Genomic DNA, 20,074 nt, shown 5'->3' on the forward strand with positions numbered 1-20,074 from the left:
TTAACCTGAAAAGTCAAGCTCATTCTGTGGGTGGTGCAACCACAACATGTATCTAATGCCCTGGTAGTTAAAATACCCATTAGAACTATGAGAACATATACTTTGGGCATGTCTACATGAGACGCATTAATCCATATTAGCCTAATTTAATGTGCATTAGGGGCACACGTCTACACATGCATGCCCTTAACGCACATTTAAAAATAGTGAAATTAAGCTAATTATGCCTAAACGTAATACCTGCAAATGTGATTAGTGAAAGTGTATTAACATACATGTAGACTTTAGTGCCAGGTCAGCCCTGCCACTTGGGGCCTAGTTTGAGCCCAGCCCCAGGGTTCCTCTCCTTCCCCATGGCTGGGCTGCTCTCTATATCATTTGCCACTTGTAGGTGGATTTTTTATTCTTGGTGATTTGGGAGGGTGGGGTGGGGGTCTGTTTGTTGAGGGGAAAGCGGGGAGGAATGGGGGTGGGGGTTGTGAGAGCAATAAAGTTGTTTCATTTCAAACATGTACCTGGCATGAGTGGCAGTGGGGTTGGGTAGTGGGTAGGGTGTGTGTGGGTGGTGGGGCAGGCAGGAAGTGGGTTGGCTAGGGCCCCCTGCAGATAGTGCTCTGGCCCCCACTGGTAGGTGCATAGCTCTCTTGGGGCTTGGGCAGGGGGGCCTGCTGGGGCCAGCAAGAGCACAGGCTGCTGGGTATCACTGACAGGGGCAGGGGCTGCTCTGGTGCAGGGAGGCAGGATGGCTTAGGGAGGGAGATGCCTTATGTTGCCCCTGTGCTGGGCACACAGCTTCTGGGCAGGGAAAAGGCTGGCCAGGGATTAGGGTTTCCAAGATGGCTGCCAAGTGCTGGCAGCTGAGTGAGCAGAGGGTGGAGCTCCCCCTGGTGGCCAAAGGGGCACAAGGCAGCACTGGAGGAACTTGGGACTAACTTTAATGCCAAGACCCTGCATGTGTAGACACCTGCCAAAAATTGCTTAATGCATATTAGTTTAATGTCTCTTAAATTTAGTCGTACTTATTTGCACATGTAGATGCACCCTCTGAGAACATATACCAAAGCTAGGGCCCCTGGAGAGAGATGACAGAGAAATGCCAAGTCTGTGGTTTCAGTTTGTCTACTGCTTTCATGAAGTGTAGAGCCCAAAATTGGATATACTATGCCAGCTGAGGCCTCCCCCAAACCAAGGGCAAAATAATTCCCTTCTTTAATCTTAAGTGCAATAGTACTATTAATACTTGATAGAATTAGATTTACTCTTTTGCACCAGCATCATATGTTGAATTATATTTCTTTTTTTTATCCTTTCCTGGCATATTTGATTCTCCTTCCAAATTGTATTACCTTGCACTTGTCTTTACTGAACTTCATCTTGTTGACGGCATTTTGTTAAGACCAAAGTGCCAAAGTGCTGATAGGCTCTTCCAGCTTGGCATCTGTAAATTTTGTAAACTTTTTACCAAATAGTTAACAAAAATATACATACTGACCATATTGAACTGGAACCCTGTGAATCCCTGTTTGTGCCCCCCACACCTCCCTCAGTTGGATAGCAAACTGTTGATAATTGGTCTCCAAGAGTAGTTTTTCCAACAAGTCATACAACCACTTGATGGTGATAACATCTAGATCATAGTTTCTTAACTTGCTTATGTGAGTGTCATGCTAAAACCCTTACTATTCATCAAGTATATCACATCTATGGCTCATTAAACTAATTATTCTGTCAAGGAAAGAAATTAGGTTAGTGTTTTGCATACCCTAACTTCCAAACTAGAAACAGCATTTACCTCTTCACATGGGAATTTTGCAGCACATTTCCATCACTTTGCTATGGCACACCCTTTGGAAATCACTGGGTTAAATACTTCTCTTTGTTTTTCTCTTCTAATATATTTATAGAACCATTTCTTGTTGCTAATTGAAATAAATTTTGCATCTTAGCTTTACAGATTTTATCTATATATGCTTGGGCTATTCTTTTATACTTCCCTTTAATTTATTATACTAAATGTGACAGATTCCTGTCTACTCTGATGGTAAGCTCATGTACAGCACTGTATTAAGCATGGTTCCTCAAGGCTATATTCTAACAACCTAATTTTCGAGTGAAGACAGATGTATTTATTCCAAAGTGCCACACGTGGAACATCACATATTCTTTCAGGGTGAAGAATTGCAGTCTCAAGACCCTAGAACTTAACTGAGTGATTTGGAAATATAGGTTTGGGGAGAATAAGAGGGAAAAGATAATTGTATGCAATGCGCAATGATGAGAGAAGTCACTACAACTGTGCTATTTTATCTAAATCTGCCTATGAAAATGCTACAGGTTTTTAAGTTTGCCCACAGGTTGTGTTTTTTCCAGCATTTGCTAACTTTTTCAGTCCTGTTTTAATAATAGACCATATTTTGAACCATATCAAGTAGCATTTATGTGATTACAAAACCACCCTGCAATAGCTCAGTCAGTATTGGGGCTAAAGTCAAATCTATGCTTATGGAGATACTTTAAATAATTTGATAAATTGTCAATTTCCCTTTTCATTCTTTCAGATTTTTATCTTATTGAACATACAACCTTCTAAATCACTTTTGTATTGTTCTTATGCTAAGCACAAAGCTTGCTTAAATGTTATTTGATAGTTTTGATCAGAGTAATTTATACTTTTTCATTCAAGACCTTTTCAGTTGGAAGTACTCCCTGTAAGAAGTTCAAACCCATCACCTTTGCCTTTAGAATTCCACTTAAAATAAATAGCTTTTCAGTTTCTGCAGAATGACTAAAGCATAATGCTACAGTAATAAGTCACTAAAATTACAAGGTTGTGTTTTGCTATTTCTCTTGCTTGAATACTTATTGTACAGCACAGTGGGCAATCATTTTCATTTGTATATTTAAGATAATGGGAAAATAAGACTTAAAAGGCAAGAACATAAAATGCAGTTCCTACTAATTCAAAAAAAATTAAATGTTTGAATATGAATCATAGTTTTTCCAGTAGTTTTTATGAGAAAAATCTTAATCACATTATTTGGTGGAAGAAAGTACTTCTTACTTGTATTCAAGGTAATGTAGACTAAATTATATGCTTGCTGTTTTTACTATGCATCCCTTTTCTCTAGTTATACTTGACATTTTCCTTTACAGGATTTACAGCTCCACCTGCTAGGGAGCAGGAGGCAAAGAAATATCAGTTACAGATGGTATATAACTTGCAGTGTGATATTTTTTTTCTTCCCAGTCTTTTCCTCTCATATTTAATTTGATGGATCAAACTTTAGTTTGATGGACCATCCATGAGTTAATAACAACCTTGGGTTCTTGTACCTGCTTAGTTTCCCACCATTCCCATTTTCCCTTTAAGTATAGATTCCTATTGTTCCTTTAAGTTTATTCTGTCCTGTCTGAACAAGTGGTTAGCAACCTTTTAGATTCTGCAGCACACCTCCAGTCCCCTCCCACCAATAGCCCACTGGCCAACTGATTGAAAATGTATGATCATGATCTCCAGTGTTCCAGTGAGTCCTTCCTAATGGTCAAGACAACTTACTGTGTAGCTGGAGCCTCTTGCCTGCTTAAGCCTGGCTTTACTGATCACTGAAAAACTTGAAGTGTTTGCTAATGGAAATGTTTTATTTAGGGTATGTCTAGATGATGCAAATCATGCCTTGCACACCCCAATTTCCAAACTGGAAACAGAGTAAGTACAATATCTTTTCCTGAAAACCATCAAAACCTCAAGTCAGTCTTTTCCTTTGCACTTGCTCATTCTGGCTGTGAATCCAGTCCTAAAGAATGGGAGGAAAGATGGACCTTACTGATCCAGTGGTACAAAATCCCAAGGAAACCCAGGACTTCTGCAATTGTAATTAAATATTGCAATGGTGGTTCTCTCTTCTCCTCTTAATCCCTACGGGACTGATGTATATCAGACAGGCCAGAGGGGTGGTATTTAAAAAAGCACTCATCCCACCTATGAAAGCCAGTAGAACAGCAGCATGGTTTTGGGGGTTGGGAGGGGGGTTGTTGATATCTTTTACTGGACCAACCAAACTGCTAGAAGAGATGTTAGACAAGCTTGCAGACACTTTATCTAACATTACTCCCAGCTATTCAGTTGGTCTAATAAAAGTTATTATCAAAGAAAAAATCCTTGCTTACATATTTCTGAAACTATCACGGCCATTAAAGATAGCATTGTGATTCAATCAGAAATTAGTAGACAAATAATGGCATGCATGTAAGCTCGTATCTACCAGTTTGTCTGTTTAGATGGCTATCGGTTTGTAGTTGGTCCTCATCTGAGCAAAGTTTTTAAAAAATCCTATCTAATCATAAGATCACTTGTTTCAAGGTAAGGCAATATCTAACAACTGATAAGTTGAGATAACCATCTCCTACAAGGCCAAGATCTAATTAATTGTTTTACTTTTTAATTCACCAGAGGTCTTCTGCTGTTCAACCAACCAATATTTCAGCAACTACATCCACTGTAAATGCTGTGATAGATTACCATAGAAGAGGGTCCTATGGCCAGAGAAGATTATTTACCTCTAATCTTTTATCTTCTTTTTTCCGTCCACATTTCTTCAGTTTTCCCTGTCTCAGAAGCATCACAGGGAATTGATTATTTTTCCTTCTATCTATGGTTTTATTTCCTGCTTTAAAAGTTTGTAATAGAGAGGGATGCTCACAGCGTGGCCCTGGCAGATTCCAATGAATCTGCAAATTCTGCTAAATATCTTTAGCAGAAGATATTGGACTTTAATGTATGGAAAGGGCAGAAAAAGGAAGGAAGGAATGGAGAGGGAGGCTGAGGCTTGTATTCTACCTGAGACTGAAAGATTTTTGTCCTTTGTTTATGTTAATTCATGATTAATGCTAGCTGTGTGAAGGGCTGGCACTGAGTAGAATGGGAGAATGGAAAACAACTACATACAATTAACAGTGAGTAAATTCCCTTAGTAAATAAGGATAACAGGTTGTCGTCCTAGGATATTTAAATTTAGCCTGAGTAATAGCGTAAGCCAGCAGAGGTGGAGAATATCCAACATGCTTTATTGTCATTTGAAAATTAAACCAAGCTCTTTAGGCTCCTATACATGTGCATGGAGCCTGCTCTGACATACTGTAATTCAAGCATGCTGCATTGTGAAAATGACTGCTCTCCAGCAACCTCCTGTGTCATGTGTATCAGCATCCCCATGCTGAAAAATGGTGGGAGGGCACTTCAAACTAAAGTTCATTCGATGAGCTTTAGTCCAAAGCACGCTGCTGTCATTTTTCAGCTTAGAGACACTGATAAACGTGACTCTCCCAGCACTTTCAATTAGCAGGTCTTGGAGTCATGCTAGTTAAAGCGCCCTCTCCCAGAGCATGTGTATAAATGTCCTTTGTTTATATAAATCTAATATTACAACTATTTCACTGAAGAAAGCTAGCTAGAAACAAGGAAGAGGAAAACTGAAATATAACCTTCTTACTAGCTTAAATACGTATCTCTTGATTTTAATTTAGTCTGGGATTTGGAACTATGTTTGAGTATAGTCATTTGTTTTTGGTCTTTCTAAATCTGTCTTCCATCTTGTACTTCCAGCATTGATTTTGGCATAATTGTCCTTTCCGTCTTTGCCAGTTGTGTTTAGTTTGCTTTTAACTTTGCTTGCTTTGTTTAATTAAACACCTAGGTTGGAAGTTTAATTATTTTCACTTTCAGTTGGAGAAATAAATTACAACATGGTAATATTTTTCTCTCACTCTGACATCAAGATAGGAACACAGGATTGGAAGGGATCTTCTGAGTCATCAACAGTCCTCTGTTATCACAAACAACCATCTCATGATAGTCATTCATAGAATTATCAAGCTCCTTTTTAAAAATAGCCTGCCCTTATTTACTCTTATTGGCAGTCTGTTTCAGAATCTTATTTTTCTGAATTTTGAAATGGTCTATACTTATTTAAGGTATGCCTTTTACATGGAGGAGATTCTCTAAGTGAAAATACTGCAGTACAGTGAGTGTTAACTTAAAAACATCTGCTTGCATACATTTGTGTTTGACCCTTGAATTCATAAATGGAGGCCAAAATAGTATGTTTTTTTCACTTCATGACTATCTTTTCTGTACACAGAGAACACCTGGTGGAGTGGTGTAACATTTATATCAGCATGAAAACCAGATGGTCACATTACTGGTTAGTGGCAAAGCCATTAATCAGTTATGCAGGTCATATCAAATGAAGGTAAATAAAATCTTTCTACCACTATTTGCATTCAGTACATGCCACATATTTGACAGGATGCATTTGGAAATGTCAGATATATATTTGGATTATACTTTTTGCTTTATTCTTCAACTCTGCCCCTAAGCACGTTTGGTAGCATGAATCCCTTTCGTAAAAGACTGAGGAAGAACAGATATAAGTGCAGTAAATAAAACTAAAAAACAAATTTCCATACATTAAAGTCCAGTATCCTAACTTGCAGTATTAGCTTCAAGCTATTAAGTGTCTCACTTGAAAGCAATAGGAAAAAAAAGAACGTGGGGACATAAATTCTGCTTAAATCCATTTGCGAGCCTGAAAAGGCCCATTTGATTTCTGCCTAAGTGCTTCACCTTTGAACTTTTAAAGTTTTTCAAAAGCTTAAAAGTTCTGCTTCTGAACATGCCTAGAATATACATCAGTCTTAACAAAATTAAGAAAGCTAACATGTATGTTGTGCCTAAGCAGAAAACAGGTATTCCTTTGTCTATCTTGTGTCAACAGCTTGACTCAGTACACATACTCCACTTAAGGCTCCATGTGAAATGCAGTGGCAACAGTTTTCCCCTCCCTTTTTATAAACATGACAGGAGGAAGGGGTGCCACCGCACCTTTATACAAGAGCCTGTTAGATAAATTTGCTGATCTAAGATGTGGGAGACTTGGATTCAATTATTGTCTCAGCTTGAAACAATATCTTCTGCTTCCTTGGAGAAAGCTTAAAGAGGAACTTGGATAATTGGCTCCTAATGCTGAAAAAGTCCAATACCATTTTTAATGCACCAATTTTTTTTCCAATCAGATTCTTTGGGCCAGGGTCCTGGTGAGTTAAGTAAAAATGGTTACCATTTCCCTTGTTTTCCAGTGGCACTGAAGTTGTATGAGCTGGCCTCAGGAAAGCAGGATCAATGCTACTTCACAAAAGCTTATGTTTATACTCAACTTTCAAACCTGCCATAAGCATGACAATGATGGGGGGGTAGGGGACAGGGTATTGAAATCTAAGTAACGGTAGGAGCTTTTATGTGGTCAACAAGTTGATAGATATAGTGAAAATCTGTTTAGAGAATCAACAAACCAGTTTAAAATAACTAATAAAAATGTCTCAGGTTCAAACTTAAGTGAGAACCCCAAGTGGAAAAATTCTTATATTTGCATTAGATACGATTTATGGTTTTCTAAGTTGTTGAGAGTCTGTAAAAAGAGCAGGAGATGGTGACAGCTTAATTTGTCTTCATCTCCAGGCTAAATTGAGTGGCGGGGAAATTTCCCCCTGCCTTCCACAGACTAGAGTTATTGGCTGTGGAAGGCATGGGAAACACATATAGTCATTTAACTAAGCCTGGGAGGAGAGGGAGATTCCCGGTTGGATTTTTTCTTTCTTTGCTGAAGCGTCAGTTCTATTCTGCAAAAAACCATTGGATGACTCCTCTCTCATTTCTGCCAGAAGAAAAGCATTTATCTCAACTATAACACCTGTCCATACCCTAACTCAGTAGGGTCCAATCTTTTTGGCAGCTGTGCCACAAATTATCCCTGAACCCTCCCTGAGTGTCACTCCAGTCTCTTCTTTGTGCCTTATCTGCTGCTCTGCTTTCTGCCCTATCAGCTATTGTGCTGCCTGTCCCCTCCATCATCTGCTATGTACCACACCCAGAGGCCGTTAATATAACTAGTGGCACTAATGCTGCCAGTTGGCCACTTCTACCCTAAGTAACTGTTAGGGAAGAAGCTGCAAGATGCTCAGGTTTGAACAACAGTAGGAACAGAGGGTGTTAGGACTCAGGACCTCCACACTAATGTCTACTTCCTCACGATGAAAACACCCCCATATTCTTCCATACTTACAGTTCTTCTACTTACCATAGGGGTATTGGGAAGGAAGGTATCCATGCTGTGTCCTCCACACCAGCCTTCCTCTTGTCATATTGAAATTCCATTAAACAACTTATGTTGAGAGCTTTACATTGGATTCAATCCCCATCTCCCCTCCCAGCACATACAAATCCTACAGATGAGCTAGGGACACCTATGACCCCAGCTGACTTCCTGCCCTTTGGGCGAGGGGCTGGACTTGATGATCTTCCGAGGTCCTTTCCAGCCCTAATGTCTATGAAATCTATAGCTCTATACCAATTCTCCGTAGCACATTTTTACTAACAGGAACATGCTCTGGAAGCTGAAATAATTATCTGAGTTACTCAAGTGTGTTTTTATTTTGTTTTTGAGGACGGGACAGATTTTCTACCATCACAACAAATGCCTTTCATTCATGTTGATGTTATGGTAAACAAATCCCAAAACTTACTGAATTACTTTTAAACATTTGTGCTGGTAAATAAAGAAGCCACAATTTTAATTTCTAAATGATATTTGTGAAATTAGCTGGCAAGAAGAGAGGAGATGGTAAGAGTAAATGCATGGATTTTGAGTCAATAGCCATATATTTCTCTCTCTCTCATACAAGTTCTTTCAATTCTTTTGCTTCTTAACTACTTACAAAGCTTGCTTTTTTTGCCTTTGGCTATTTGCTCTTGAAAATCCCGCTTATGCATTTTAACTGACAGTTTGTTTCTTTTGAGGTTCCACTTGAACCAGATTTCCATTTTTCTGAAAAACACCTGTTTGACTCAAATAACAGTGTTGTAAAGTAAAAGCGATTTCTAATGCAAGTCTTCCGAAATTTCTTTACAGCAGATTACCATGTCTGGAATTCTTAATGTGAGAGGTGGTGGTGGAGGGGAGGGAGAGAGGGTTGTAGTTTTTCTGGTACAGATACTATAAGCCTACCTTACACTTAGTCTCCCTGATTTAAAAAAAAACACAAACTTGAGTCTACACATCTGTTCAAAAGCTACTTATATGCAATCACTTCTGATAAGTTAATAAGCCATGGTAGGACAGCCATTTGCTGTTATGTCTGAGCTTTTGCATTTAGGCTCTAATGTGCTAGTATGTCCAATTGTTATACTTACTGCTGCCTACTAAGAGGAAAGTCCTGGAAATGAGTTCTCAGCAGAGTTTGTTTTTTAAGTAAAAAAATAACTGCATGTTTTTATCCAAGATGTACTATTTACCATACTAAGAATGTATTTCTTAGTGCCGTAACTTATTTTTAATGCACTTAAATTATTCAGGCTTTTGGAAAACGGGTTATTGAATAGATGAGCCAATAACCAAGATAAACACTTAGTTTTAATGTATTTCTTGTTCTGTTTTCTAAATTGCTTTTTGCAATTTATAGCAACACACATACTTTTCAAATGCGGCCAAAGTAGCAGGTACAGTAAATATGCATTATTGGCTTAACAAAATGTCTACTGAAATAACTGGGAGTGTATTCATTGACTCTAGTGGGCAGTGCACAGGATCCTTGAAGCAGCTGTAGTTTTAAAGAGCAGAACGGTATGTTGTTTCCTTATAACTTGCATGTTGGACCAGGAGCTAATTAGTGTTATTTAAATGGTGGATCTTGGCCAACTGGCTAAATCATGGACTAGCTTAGAGCATCTAGCAGGATTATTTTAGTCCCTTTTCTGTCTGAGGTTGCAGCTAATTATGGGCATGTGTAGACTAAATGAGGGGCATGTGTGCATGACACCTTAAAGCAGGTTAAATGCTTTAACACTGTTTTAATGGCGTTGGGGTTTGCACACGTCAGCGGCATATTGCACATTAATTCCAGCTGCTGTAGCACATTCAGCAGTGTAATGCAACTTTCATAGATTGTTAGGGGCTGGAAGGGACCTTGTAGATCATGGGGTCCAACCACCCTGCATAGGCAGGAGAAGACAACTGGGGTCAAGTGACCTCAGCGAAGTGACTGTCTAGTCTCCTTTTGAAGATTTCCAGGGTAGGTGACTGCACGACCACTGGAGGGAGTTTATTCCGGTGCGGACACCCTGACTGTGAAGTTTCTCCTGGAATTGAGCCTGAAGCAACCTTCTGTATCCATTGCTCCTTGTCTTCCCCTGGGGTGTCCTGGTGAACAGCTGTTCGCTGAGTTCTTGATGCACTCCACTGATGTTAGCAGTAAGCCACTACCAAGTCCCCTTTCAGGCTTCTCTTCTGTAGGGTAAGGCCCTAGTCCCTCAGCCTTTCCTCATATGGCTCGTCTTGCAAGTCCCTGATCATATGGGTGGCTCTTCTCTGGACCCTCTCAAGTTTTTCCACATCCTTGTTGAAGTGCAACACCCAGAACCGGATGCAGTCTCACTAGTGTGGAGTACAGTGGAAGTATCACTTTCTTAGTCTTGCATGAGATGTAACAGTTAATGCATGCCAGCGTAGTGTTTTCCCTGCTGGCCACAGCATTGCACTGCCGGCTCATGTTCGTGTGATGGTCAATCACTACCTCTATGTCTCATTTGGCTAAGACCATGACTCAGCCCTTCTTGTTTACATGATGATACCTCTGTTGTGATGTCATTGTAAGGTATCAAGGAGGGGATTGTAAGGCCATAAATCAGGGCCGGGGACATGGGAGTCACTTAGTTACATCGGCAGCACATGGTTATGCTGATTTTTGTGCAGTTAGAATAAAAGAATTTTGAGTTCAAGAGGACAACAAACCAGTGTGCATGTGTGCTGGTGTGAAAGTGGATTGTGTGATGAACTCTAAGTGACTCTTGACAGTGAGGTGTGTAGCAGCATGCGTGGTGTGTGTAGTACACATGTGCAAAGCGTGGAATCTCTTAGAAAGTTTGAGTGCTGAGAGCACAAGCCCAAGTGACATTCGCAGCAAGGCGGAGTACTGTGTGCAACACCAGTATATAAGCTAACGCTGACTGAGATTCAGGGGCTTCCTGGCAGGTGAGACTGGTGTGTATGCTCATTGCACCTTGATCTATAGCCTACTCCTCATCCTGTATCCTTTGTGGTGTGTAAGGAGAGTACTAGTGCCAAAGCCCCTAGTGTGAATGAAGCAGTAGAGTAAGTGAGCAATGGATCCAGAACCACAGCTGGTATCAAATCCTCGAGTGTGTTAGCTATGGATCACATTGGCTCCCCCTACCACTGATCACCACAGAGCACTGAAAGGGTTGGCTCCCTGAAATTTGCACTGGGTGCATTGGTGCAGTAAGCAAGCAACTCGCAGAGCTCTTTAGTGAGTATCACCCTTGTCTGAAGGTGGAAGAGGGAGGTAGGGACTCTGCTTTCCTGAGTGCGTGCGCTCTGTCTGCACCACATCTCACAGTAACACGGGCACCTATCTACACTTGTTTCATATGTTACGATGGTTGTTCTGTACAGTTAATAGTAATTAGTAATGCTTTACCCATCCTCCCTCTCCTGTTGTTGTTAATTACCCCCTCAATAAACTGATAGATTAATTTCAGTTTTTACCTTTCATACTGGTGCTCTTAATTAGCTGAGACTTTACTGACAGACAAGGGACTAGCATAATTCTGATAGATGCTCTAAACTAGTCCGTCGATTAGCCAGTCGGCCAAGATCCACCATTTAGGCCACAGTATCTAACACTAATTAGTTCCTAGTCTAACACACATATGCACACATACAAATAGTGGAACTATAAAAATAAAATGAAGTATTTTTATTGAATATATTTCACTTTCTGTGGTAAAAACAGTGACAATCTTATTAAAATTATCCATTTTAAATGCTTTTAAATATATACTTTCTATAAATCATATCTACAACAAATATTTGAAGTTCTCTAATGTTGACAGACTAAACTGATACCTACACAAAGGATATAGACACACCATCAAAAGCAGACATACTGCACTGACAGTGTATTACAATAGAACATGAGCTGCAAGTGACAGCAACACCTTAACGAGAGCGAGTGAGCGAGCAGGCATGAGCCTTTTCCATCCCCTCAAAAGTGGATCTTCTCCTAGGAAACTGGTATGCTAATATTACCACTGTTTAATTTTCAGAAGGCCAGATATGCTAATTGCACATTCTGAAAGGTGCTATTGTTAGATAAAACAGCCAGAACTATTAACCAGTAGTGAACAGAAAACAAAGAACAGCACTAGGTAGGGATTAGAGAGAAAAGTCTAAAAGTTATAATACAGGCAGATTTGGTTTTATCAAGTCTCCTAAAATAATACACTTTGGAGCACAGAACTACAGTAAATGTAAATTTGAACAGATTAATCTATACTATCTGAAAATTAATCTCTCAACATCCTGGTATAATCTTTACTCCTGGCCCATTTTCTGCCCACTGAAAGAAGTCACACTGTTTATCTCTCCCAAATGGGCATACAAAAAAATTCTTTCCATTATTAGGACCAATCTTCAACACTGTCCTCATAATGCAGCGTCTTCCATGATTGCAGGATGGAAAATGTAAGTCTGCCCACTGCAGGGAAAAAATAAATCATATTATTTAGGATGAGTGTTGATGAATCTGATGGTCAAAATTTTTTCTCTGAATCAGTGGCAGGAATTTAAACCAGTAGGACAGACCCTCCCAATAAATTATCAAATACAATTTTCTTCTGAGGGATGCTATCATGAGGGAATTACTATGTTAGAAATTCATCTGACTGGCCCCGCTTGCCACATGTATAGACCAATGGAATTTACATTGCAATTTTCTCATTTTACTAACAACAATAAAAGCAAACAGATGCTTTAGTAAATAGGTTCATTTGTCATTAGAAGGGTATTTCTCAAGTACATGGTTCTAAAGCTGTTGGCCTGAATCACTGTGAGCGTGTCTATAGAAGACGTTTAGTGCGCAGTTGATTAACTGTGCAGTAAATGTCTCAGCATCTACATGTGCACCCCTATTGGGGTGCACAAAGCTAATAAACTTGACAAGTCCTACCCTACTGAGGAGGGGTTTTGGTGCAGCTGGCTGGAGCACTAGGGTGTTTCAGTGCAGGGACTGCCTGCCAGCTAGACCTGTGCTGAAGCACCCTCATGCCTAAGCCAGCCCATCCACAGCATACTGAGCTCAGCTGGAGCAGCCCTGAGCTGGCAGGCTGACCTCCTGGACCCTCTGCCAGCTGGGTCTGCTGCAACCTGGCTCAGTGTGTTGTGATCCTGGGGCATGTGTAAACTGAGTGCCCAGGAGCTTCTCAGGAACAATAAACTGCAGAGCAATAAGCTCATAATCAATAAGCTCTGCATGTTATTTTTGCATGTTAATGGCTCGTGTAGATGCATCCTGTTAGCAACAATTCCCTCCCCACCCACAGTAGAACAAAAAGTCCAAAGTCATCAGACTGAAGGTAGAATATTCATTTTCCTTTTCCAGGTGCTATCCCCAAGCTCTGTAGCAACTGACTACATGGACTAATTTCAATGGGAGTTAAACAGACAGGGAGATTTTCAGAAGTGAATAAGCAATGAATGCATTGATCTGCACTGTTAGGCACTTTAATATGTTTTGAATGTCTTGCCCTTTGGCATCTAAGCCCCAGTGAAAGTCAGAGGGACATAGACAACTCCAAAAACTGTATCCAAAATAAATTATGTTGCTTATGTTTCAAAAGTCACAAAATGTGCCCTGGCTCTCTTTGAAGTGTCTTCACACTTTTCGACATTCTTCACTATTTGGAAGGAAATAATGTATTTCTAATTGCTATGGCTATTAACATGTCATAGATTTTTTGTTGTTGCCCTCAAGATGGACATAAGCTATTGTTTTTAAGTAATATATATTTATAAACCCACAGCAATCCAACTGTCCCCATGCAGAAAACAACTGATGGCCTGAATTTCAGATACCTTCTTTGGTACCTTTTATCTGTTTAGCAAACAAGAATAACTTTTGAGTACATTTAAAATCTAAATGTATCACAAATTAAAACTTTCTACAGTGAAAGTGATTAAGCAAACACAATGGTTAAATTAATGGCTAACAGTCCTTTTTCTTTCCTTGGAAATCTTACAAGCTCTGAAGTCCTGTACTTACTTCAAAATAGTCACACTGGATTCCTTTGGGTAGAGGACAAGTATAAAATTGCCTGCCCTTGTTTTCTCCGTCCTTTCTCACAACTCTGAGACTGCAGAGGCGGTTGTGTTTACTGCAGCGAGGACAGCCCGCATTTGATGTACAAGTACCATCTGTCATGTTAGCTCCAGGTTCACTGTAATGACAGGTTACAAAATAACTCCTGCACAATGTTAAAAGGATTAAGAGCACCAGGAAACAAAAAAAGCTAATGCCCATACTCCTACAGTTAAGACAGGATAGCTATTCTACCTTTGCACACAATGACAGCCAGATGGAACTTAGTTTCTTAATCCACCGCATTTGTTTTTCTTTCACAAGCTGAACGATTTCCAGAACATTTACATTTATTTTAGATTTCAAATCCTAAAAGAAATTAGGGATCTCCAATTTAAATCTAGATATTTTGAGGGGTGGGAGGGGATAGGGGTTGGTAAAAACAGGCGGTGTTACACCAATTTGCCAATATGGGTTTTCTGCTTTCAACCAGTTAAAAATATACCAAATTCCAGAATCACAGTAACAATCTTCTTGGTCGGCTTTTCACACTGTGGAAAACCATCATAAATAGCTTAGAAAAAGCCATAGGGATTCAGCCATATACCTGTTTACTTCAGACACAATTTTCTATTCCCTTTGATCAGAGCTACTGTGTTGATTCCAACTGTATCCCAACAAAGAACTGTCTAGCTAATGCAGTAGAAATATGAATTTTACAAAAATGCTAAGGAAGCTTTGTTCTCATTTACTGTTATGACCAAACATGCTTGGAGATTATCTAAATATAATTCATGAAACCATATTCATTAGTTTTCATTGAAAACAGATTTCTTTTCCTATTAAAGATTTCCCAACAGGTACGTTTCACTGTTTGTGGACCTGATTAATAATGCACTATTAGAAATACTAAGGGGGATGGAAAGAGAAGTATGTAGCCCCCATCATTCATCTCTTCAATTTTAAAATCAGAATCGTTGTCCTTTTTCCCACATTATCCTTCATGCTTAGGAATGGTTTCCCATAAATATCTACAAAGCTAGGTCCCTTTAGCCTTCTCCAAATCCATAATTAAAACCAACCCAGCCCAACCCACACCCAAACCCTCCTTCACTGCAGTGCCTACAGAATAGTTGACAAGAGTTATTCTGGTGATGTGCTAACACTACTATCATCCAGCCAGTATCATGTCACTGCAATCTTATGCACCCCAGTCTGTCTATAAACTCATCAAAACAGGGAGTTTTCCCCCTGTGTTTGCAGTGTTTAACATAGCAGGCTCCTAGGTCCATGACTGATGCTCCTAGAGATTGTTTATTTGTTTATTAGTAAGACATAGAAGCAGAAACGGATATAGAACTAGAGAAGGTGCAGAGAAAAGATTGTCCAAGAGATTGGACAAATTCTCGGAGGAAAGGTACATCAGTGGCTATTGATCATGGGAGGTAAGGGTACAGCCTCTGAATCAAAACTGCCCAAGCTCTAAATGCTGGAGGCCACGAGTGGGAGTGCAACAGTAGACAAAAACATGGTCATACCCAGTTCACTCTCTTTTTCAGCATCCACTCTGCCACTGAGAGACACCAGGTACTGAGCAAGATACAATGAGGGTCTGACCCAGTAAAAGACAGTTTTTATGTTCTAGGAGATGATCTTGCCTTATGCAGAGGGTTAGACTAGATGACCTCCTGAGGGCCTTTCCGACCCTATTTTTCTATTATTTTATTTTGAAGAGGAAAAAATTTATTATGAACTTTCATGCACATTATGAGCACAAGTTATGTATGCAACAAGTGAGGCATTTGTATAACTGGTTACCCTTGCTTCTACGTCTTCTCAGTCAGTTCTCACCTGTTGTATTTTATATTATTTAGACTAGTAACCCGTCTAGGTTATGCTTGTTATGCATTCAGTCCTCTCTATTTTAATATTTTTAATATAATTACAAAGTGGGGAGCTCCCAAAACATTTTATTTTTAGCAGAGGTTCATGATCTAGAAAACGCTAAAAGCCACCTAGCTTTAATTTGTCGTTTTATTACAGGATCTTTGACAGTTTTCTTAGCAATTACTTACTTTCATATAGCAATGGGAACACTGTACTGTATTTACCTGAATGTAAGGTTATACTGAGTTTAAGACATCCCCCTAATAATTATGATTCTATAATGAGGAAAATTATAAATTTGTTATAATTTTCCATATTGAGAATCTAATTATTGGATGTCATCCTAGATTCATATCCCCAAAAGCAGCAGCAGGGGACAAGAAGCCAGACCTCTCCCTTTCCTTCCCTGCCTGCTCCCTCCAACCCCTGCACTACACAAACAAGACATTCCCCTCAATAAAGCAGCACTATTTTAAGCTACTTTTTGTTCCATCCACTTATGTAGCACGACACAAGGTAGGAATGTATCTGCCCACCACTTGTGTGCCATCAAAAAATTTTATGGCAGTACAAATGCAACATCAGGCAACATCTGTTTCTACCCGTAGTGGCTTTTCTGACTCATAATGATGATTTAAAGGGCTCAGTGAGGCTAACTGAATGAGCTTGAGAGCAAATAGACTGCTAATGTAGATGATTGGTCCAGTAACTCACCGGGGTAAATCAGCATAGCTCTGATGCCAGTCACTGTCACTGAAACTATACTAGTTTACCTCAACTGAGGCTGTGACCCATGAAGAACAAATGATCACCAACCATCAGGGCAACTGATGAGACATTAAAAGTTTATTTTTTAGTGCAATTCCAGATTGCTCAGCACTTTTGGAATCTGGACAAATGCACTAAATTAATGGAAAGAAAGCTGTTATTACCTCCTTTCCATTCTAGTAATCTTGGCTGTTCCTTTTAAGTAAAGTATACAAAAAAACTTTTCAAACAAATGTAGTTTTCTAGCTGATTCTATTCTTTAAGTTGTATGGTTCCTAAAAAATGTGCTGTATTTATATGCTATTCCTGAAAAAGTATGCTGAATATGTTGGAAAGAACAGAGCAGAGTTTAAATTGGGTAATTTAAAGTGAGGTTTATGACCCTAGAGAGAGGTCTGGGTGTATCCTCCCTAAGAAATTTTTTTGCAAGTGCCTGCCATATGGTGCAATCTGGTCCATTCCCAAGGCAACAAAAAATTAATCTTCAGAAGTAGTTTGTTTATTTTGCCCAGGGATGTTACCTTTGGCAGTGATCCAAGGATGTAGTGAACTCCACAAGAGGTATGGATATCTCTCCGATCCTACCTTCAATTAGGGCAGGGGAGAGAGATGAATTTTACCATAGGAACCTGATGAGTCTCTCCTTGCTCATCGTCACTGGTTCAAATTTCTCTACAATCAGAGCCAGGAATCTGGCTTTAAAGTAGGAAAAAAATAATGATATGCCTATCCAGATAATTGCAACAAAGCAAATTAATGTTAAAATAATCAAATACTGGGAAAAAAAGATTATTTTAGTTTTTAATATACACAATACTGGAACCCTCAAAGTTTTTTAATAATCCAGAAATAATGAATCCCTGTACCGTCTCCAAGGCAATAGTTTAAGATATTTTCAGGTTAGGAAAAAGTGAGGCTCTATAGCTCAGGGTAATGTTTCTACTGTTCAGTTAACCACAGACTATCGATTACCAAGTGGGAAAAATAAACAGTACTGCTAGCAAGTTTTCTGATTGGTTCCAGTGTTTCTAGAATAGTATTTTTCAGCTGCTGTTCAGATACACTTTCTACTAATCAAACCAACCAGAGAAATTTACAACTTATCTTTTCCAAGTGGAAGCACCTCAAGAAATAAGCATTTTGATTGGGCCCAAAAGAATGCTGCTTAGAATGAGATAGGATGCAAGATTTAAATTGCAAAACTAGCAAAACCAAGCATCATAGATGTTAGAGAAAAAGTTTAAGTCATCCTGATGTGTTTGAGCTAAGTTCATTGTGACATGTTAGGTCCCTTTATATAGTATCCAAATGACCCAGATTCTTGAAAGATTGGGAAAACATTTCCTTAATTTATAAATGAGAAACTGAGGTAGAGATTAAGTGACTTGACCATGGTCACATAGAAGTTTGTGGCAAATAAGATGTCAACCCCTTATTCTGTCTTTTTTTTTTTTAAATAGGAGTCCTCAAATGTGAAGTATGTCCCTTCTTCCATTCCAATTAATATCGTTATCATTTTGGACAGTTCAGAGCAATGTACTTCCAAGCATACCTTTCTAAGCACTGGATCTTTCAACAAATCATTTGATCACCTTGCCCTATAATGCTGTCCCACTTTCTCTCTCTCTCTCTCTCTCTGTGTGAGTGTGTGTGTGTGTGTGGGGGGGTGGAGGGCAGCATTTGAGAGAATACTCAGTAATTTTTACTCATTGGTTAAATTGGTTTGATTAAATTGATTAGTTAAATTCCTCCTTATGTTAGAGACTAGTGCCTCTGCTCCTTTTCTAGTAACCTCCCCTCAAATTTTTTTAATCTTATTTCACATGTTCCCATTGCCTTTTTTCTGTTTTTATTTCTTTCCTTTGTATTTAACTGTCATTCGTCATAACTCTAGCTCCAGTTCTCTTGTGCTCTCCATTTATTCTGGCCATGTCTCCATCTCCATGCAACTGTATCTTCTTTTGTCTCTTATCCTTCTGTAGTTGGACCAAGCGCTTTTGATGTTGTACTGTCAGTTCAGCACAAGAGATATGAGGAAACTGCCTGGGTTCTCAAAGTAAAATATCAGATGGCTTAAAACAAGTCATTGCAACAAGAAAAATCTTAGATTAGTTTCCAATTCTTAAATTTGTTTTCAAACTAGTTTTGTACCTGATAGGAAAAGCTTGTTTGAATTTGGGAAGACTACATACCTGCTTGATAAACTCCAACTACTCTGTAAGTTTGGAGACGACTGATCTGTTTTCTGTTTCTTCTGTACAGGATTAGAAAAGTTAGACTGCTGATGGGAAGGTGAAGATGTATTTCCTACAGGTGAGTTTGCTGAATAATATTTGTATTTGCTTCCACTCCACTTAGAAGTGTTATTCAGTGACCGACCATTATCATCACTAATCGGAGAATTCCCATCTGGTGTCTTATTTTCACGTCTTTCATTTTTTAAGAGACTGAATTTACTACCAAGGTCTGTCAAAATAAGAGTTGTAGTTCCAAATGCTGTTCTCCTGTTGACCTTTATTTCTGTGGCTGGTTTTCCAAAGCTGTTACAAGGGTACTTGACTAGGCTGCTGTTAAAAGCGGTTGACTCTTCCTCATTCTCTACCTTTGGAACTTGGAGAAAAAGGCTTGGTTATACATTTGTATGAAAGTCTATCACCATGTTTACAGATTACATATGAAAATAAAACATTCTATATTTATGGAGCCTGATCTTGAAAGATCTATATTTCCTTGACTAGATACACACAAGAATAGTTTCCTCCATCATAGAGGTGCAGCCCCTTTTAAGGTTGCTCTGCTTGATTTGAAAAGGACTGGATGTGCAGACTATTGTATACAACTGAAACTACAGGGGGAATGATACAAAACTGAATTTGGCCCAAGCATAGGGATTATTATTTACTCTTTGAAAAAAGACAACTGTATATTTTTAACATTCACAAATATGAGTAGCTTCTAAACGACGGCATCTCCAACAGCAATGCACTGTTCCATGTCAAAGCACTAGTACTTGACTGAGAAAGAAAAGTGCCAGTCTACTGAGCCATCAGTATTCCTTTCTATACCATAAAGTTTTCCCTAAGAATCAAGGACTGCAAATCTATAACTGTGGAAAAGGCCTTTTGGGATCAAGGAAATACAGGCATTTCCTTTGTAGCTTACTTATTAAGTTAAACTGTAAATTCCTTGACTGCAGGCAGGAGTCAAGGCCTAT

The 20,074-nt window shown here is 39.2% G+C and overlaps 1 protein-coding gene across 1 annotated transcript in view; it reads right to left on the reverse strand.

Annotated features, from left to right (window-relative positions):
- Positions 1-9,034: 9,034 nt before the first annotated feature.
- NEIL3 (nei like DNA glycosylase 3) overlaps positions 9,035-20,074 on the reverse strand; it is a 53,857-nt gene continuing 42,817 nt past the window's right edge. Inside the window, exons 8-10 of the mRNA XM_090036149.1 lie at positions 19,053-19,470; positions 14,170-14,344; positions 9,035-12,606 (exon numbers count right to left, since the gene is read on the reverse strand). Coding sequence (XP_089892275.1) covers positions 12,424-12,606; positions 14,170-14,344; positions 19,053-19,470 — 776 coding nt within the window. The 3' untranslated portion in view covers positions 9,035-12,423. The remainder of the gene's footprint in view (positions 12,607-14,169; positions 14,345-19,052; positions 19,471-20,074) is intronic.

This window comes from Crocodylus siamensis, chromosome 2 (genome assembly GCF_052110815.1).
Source record: "Crocodylus siamensis isolate JL-2025a chromosome 2, ASM5211081v1, whole genome shotgun sequence".
Lineage (NCBI taxonomy): Eukaryota > Metazoa > Chordata > Crocodylia > Crocodylidae > Crocodylus > Crocodylus siamensis.